We start from the raw sequence: 4,016 nt of genomic DNA on the forward strand, positions 1-4,016 counted from the left end.
ACACCAAGTCTTCGGAGGATCCCATCTTGAGCACGCCGAGGGCCAGAGCATGTGTGGCCCATTCTTCAGTTGTTGTTGGGTCCTCGGCCGACCCATGAATGACATGCCGACGTGGTGTGCACCCCTAATCCAGGACACCATCACATGGGAATTTGAAAACACACAGAAAAGATAAAACAAAACTAACAAAACCTATAAAAACTAAGGATTATGCAGTGCTCTGGTTAAAATGCCTGAAAACTAGTATTTATGCAAAACAGACATAAACAAGCGTTCGGTCTTTTCCAACTATAAAGGTTGGCGTTGGCGGTCGGTCCACATGTGAGACCAACAATCTTCACCAATAAACAGATGCATCCCTACCTATATGTGGGACTAACAATCTTCGAAGAGATATGAATAAATAAATATACTTTTACTCACATGTGGTTCCTAACACAAATAAATAACTACACTAATATTTTTAGTTTCTCTTCTCAACTGAGTTCTTCCAGTTCTTTTTTTTGCGGTTTAAACTTTGTATTACTCAAGTGGTAAGTCCACAGTCTGCATTACAAAGTTCAATGACCTCTGATAAACCAGAGTTAAGCCACACTACTGTTCTACTCTTGGTTCTAGCAAAATTTGCCAAAAAATCACTAACATTATTTTGACTACGATGAACATACTTGAAAATAGTATTACGAAGACTCCTCAGGTGCTTGATTTCCTTTACCAATGATGAGAACAGTGACCTATCAGGCGAATCATTTGTGATCATGTTCAAGGCCTCCCGTGAGTCCATTTCGACCTGAATAGGTAGCTCCGTTCTCTGAATTGCTAGTGAGAGACCCTCCATACATGCACTTAGTTCAGACTCCAATGCATTCCTGCATGAAAAGAGCTCCCTGCATGATGTATATATGATCTGGCCCTTGTTGTCTCGGAGGACCATGCCAGCTCCTGCCTTCCCATCTAAAGACCAAGAACCATCAACGTTGAGCTTTGACCAACCCTCCATAGGCAAAACCCATGCGATGTTGTGAGCAACAGATGGTATCACTTGCGGTTCGGGCAAACAATATGCAACAACCTATTTACCTTTCAGAAGCTCCTCATCTGAATATTTGAGCGATATCAAGGAGTCCAAATATCCCATCAAAAACCGTTTCGATGCCTCCATCGGAGGTGGTTCTTTGTAATCGAATAGTAATCGAATATCCCATCAAAAACTGTTTCCAGTTCTATATGACATAACAAGAGATGAAAAAATAGTAATCGAATTGAGCTTGTCCTCCTACCCGATCCACGACCTTGTGCAATCAACTTACTAATGCATATTCTCATATGTTTAAACATTTGAAATATTGTGTCTTGTAAAGAACCTACTACGACCGTTTAAGATTCTCAAATACCTGCAGCAAGATCTGGCATTGCATGTTTTCCTTTTTCTTAAATCATGAACCACATGCAAAGGTTCTAGGGTATGAACATGTTTTAGCGACTTCCTAAGCTAGTGACATATGTCCTCGTGTGTTATAGTTTCATAGCAATGCACGCACATCATGCTAGTAGAACATAATATGGGAGTCTAACTACGATGATATGAAACAAACGAGCCAAAATGATGTGATGCGTTTTGGACTCATTAGCGGTAGTTCGGGATTTTGCGAGGTGCACAAGCAAGATGTCGATACAACATTGATGATGTATGGTGAGTCTGGTTGTCTCAATGCTCGAAGGTCATGATTTCAACACGCCCGTCACCACAAAGGATCGTACAATCGCCTCAACGAGAACTGATGCTACTCATGAGGTCTATCAACATTTATACTCGTATTTCTTATAAATATGGTTATGCACACGAGACATCAAGCCCATGGAAGGCATATCCATGTACAAGTCCTGAAGAGCTATGGAACCTTCCCTTCCGGCATGTTTGGCTCATGGAAACTAGAGCAGATAGGAAAGATTGCGTGGATGAGTGCGGGTTCATCAAGATTAAGGAAGCTATGCATTATTCCTCTGTGGTTAGGAGTTATGTCGAGGTTCCTCATCTTGCATACCATAGTAGAACACCTACACACAAGGACCCATAGGTAGAAGCAGAAGAACAAGCTAGTTTAACACCACTACAACACCACGATGCAAAGAAGCGCTCTGCATCGACATTGTGGCAAAATATGTAGATCTATTGCAAGAATCTAGATTGTTATGGTTTAATTCATGTTAACCACCATCATACTTTTGGATTAAGATCATAAGGGAAGACAAAGAAAATAACTAGGATTCTTACCCACATGGGGGCCTCAACCTAGGTAAAATCGTGCATCCCTGACTTCATCCTCATCCGCCTACGCACGCGAGTTTGTTTATGAGATCCTTGCCGCCTTATCATTGTCCATTTGAGCATTCTATGATTTTAACAGCTCTAGATTTTTAGTGTGTTTTCACTTTGTTCGATCCCACCATGGGATGCGGTGAGTAATGTTCTACTCCTTAAGTTAGTACAAAGTTGAGTCACTTATTTTGGGACAGAGGGAGTATTATTTATGGGCGTGGGTGAGGATTTCTCTTATTGTGCTGCCTCTTTGGTGTTTCTTTGTTTTTTTGCAGCTTTTTTCGAAAGAGGCTTTTGCATTTGTTCTCTGTGCACCCAACACCATTTAATATAAATGAAAACCAGCCATGACATGCAAACCTTTTCATGTTGAACTAATTATCATTAGTCCACATTTCCTCATTTGAAAACGCTACTAGATAATGGAATGAAAGATCGAAGTAAGTAAAAATTTATTTATATTACACACGACAGTCCGGCACCACATAATAACTTAAAAATCACAAGGGGAAATAAAATAAATCCTCACACAACACAAGGACGTGCCAATCATATGGATCAGATGAAAGTCGACCCTCTCAAACATCACTCTTCACCGAAGAGCTATAGCCATCCTGGTCATCATAATACTTGGACCACAACATGATCCCACCATACTTCCCCGCACTCTTGATCAATGGGAGAACATCCGACTTTAGGTCATCAGCCGGGATGAACCCGCTCCCAGCAGCCTCAGGTGATGCCGGGAGACCGAGGAAGATCTGCTTTGCAGGAACTGTCAACCACTGCTTCCATGAATCAGCTAGATTGGAAGTGCTTCCTGAAGTATATTGGCAAGGAGCATTGTTGTAGAACTGCACCCACACATAGTCAAAGAGACCGGTGTTGAGGGCGCCTCCCACCCATGCATCAGGGAAAGGGCACTGTGGCGCGGCAGTCAAGTACACTCTCCTGCCGGAGTTGCTATACCCTTTTAGGAACCTTGCAAGATCGTCCCAGTGCAGGGGTGTACCGCCCTCGATATCGAAGTCGATGCCATCGAGGACTGCATCACCGAGAGGCCGCGAAGATGACGTACCTCCTAAGAAGTTGTTCCACAGGTACGTCGCGACATTCTTAGCGTCCTGGGACGAGGAAAGGTAGTAACCGCCTGCTCCGCCACCGATGGAGAGCATGACCTTGACGCCGTTGCTCTGGCATGACTTGACGTCGGAACTTAGACTAGCGCACCCGCCGTTGGTTGGGACGCAGTGGGAAAGGAAGGCGATGTTGACAAATTTGTAGTTGCCAGTGGCGCAGGTTGCAGCCAGCGTGCCCTCTCCACCATTCTGACCCCAGTAGATGGAAATGCCGCCGGCTTCCGACCCGAAAAACTGCGCCGCGGCTACTGCCACGACCAACAGTTGCAGCAGAGATGACCTAGTAGCCATCTCTGGGGCAATATTTGTTCCTATTGGACTCTTCTCTCCACTGTTGATGTATTCAGATGTAGGAGTATTGCTTTTGTTTTGCTGCGTGTGGTGAGTTTGTGCTGGGATGGTTGGCTTATATACGAGGGCACTCTTCGTGTGAAATCTGGCACCCCCGTATTGTGTATGCTTATGCGTGACTTGTTGGGCACATGGATGAACACTTGTGAACGCGCTCTGCTGGCAGCTTCGATTTAACGGCGACGGTGTTCGTGATTTTGTACTAC

At 44.1% G+C, this 4,016-nt stretch overlaps 1 protein-coding gene across 1 annotated transcript; it reads right to left on the reverse strand.

Annotated features, from left to right (window-relative positions):
• Positions 1-2,898: 2,898 nt before the first annotated feature.
• LOC125530510 (hevamine-A-like) lies at positions 2,899-3,812 on the reverse strand. Its single transcript, XM_048694895.1, has one exon. It carries the CDS (start codon positions 3,748-3,750, stop codon positions 2,899-2,901), a length of 852 nt encoding a protein of 283 aa, XP_048550852.1. The 5' UTR covers positions 3,751-3,812.
• Between the last annotated feature and the right edge of the window lie 204 nt (positions 3,813-4,016).

This window comes from Triticum urartu, unplaced genomic scaffold, assembly GCF_003073215.2.
Source record: "Triticum urartu cultivar G1812 unplaced genomic scaffold, Tu2.1 TuUngrouped_contig_6369, whole genome shotgun sequence".
In the NCBI taxonomy this organism is placed as follows: domain Eukaryota; kingdom Viridiplantae; phylum Streptophyta; class Magnoliopsida; order Poales; family Poaceae; genus Triticum; species Triticum urartu.

Excerpts from the sequence above, each read along its gene's own strand:
- LOC125530510 (XM_048694895.1), bottom strand. The coding sequence starts at position 3,750 with ATGGCTACTAGGTCATCTCTGCTGCAACTGTTGGTCGTGGCAGTAGCC.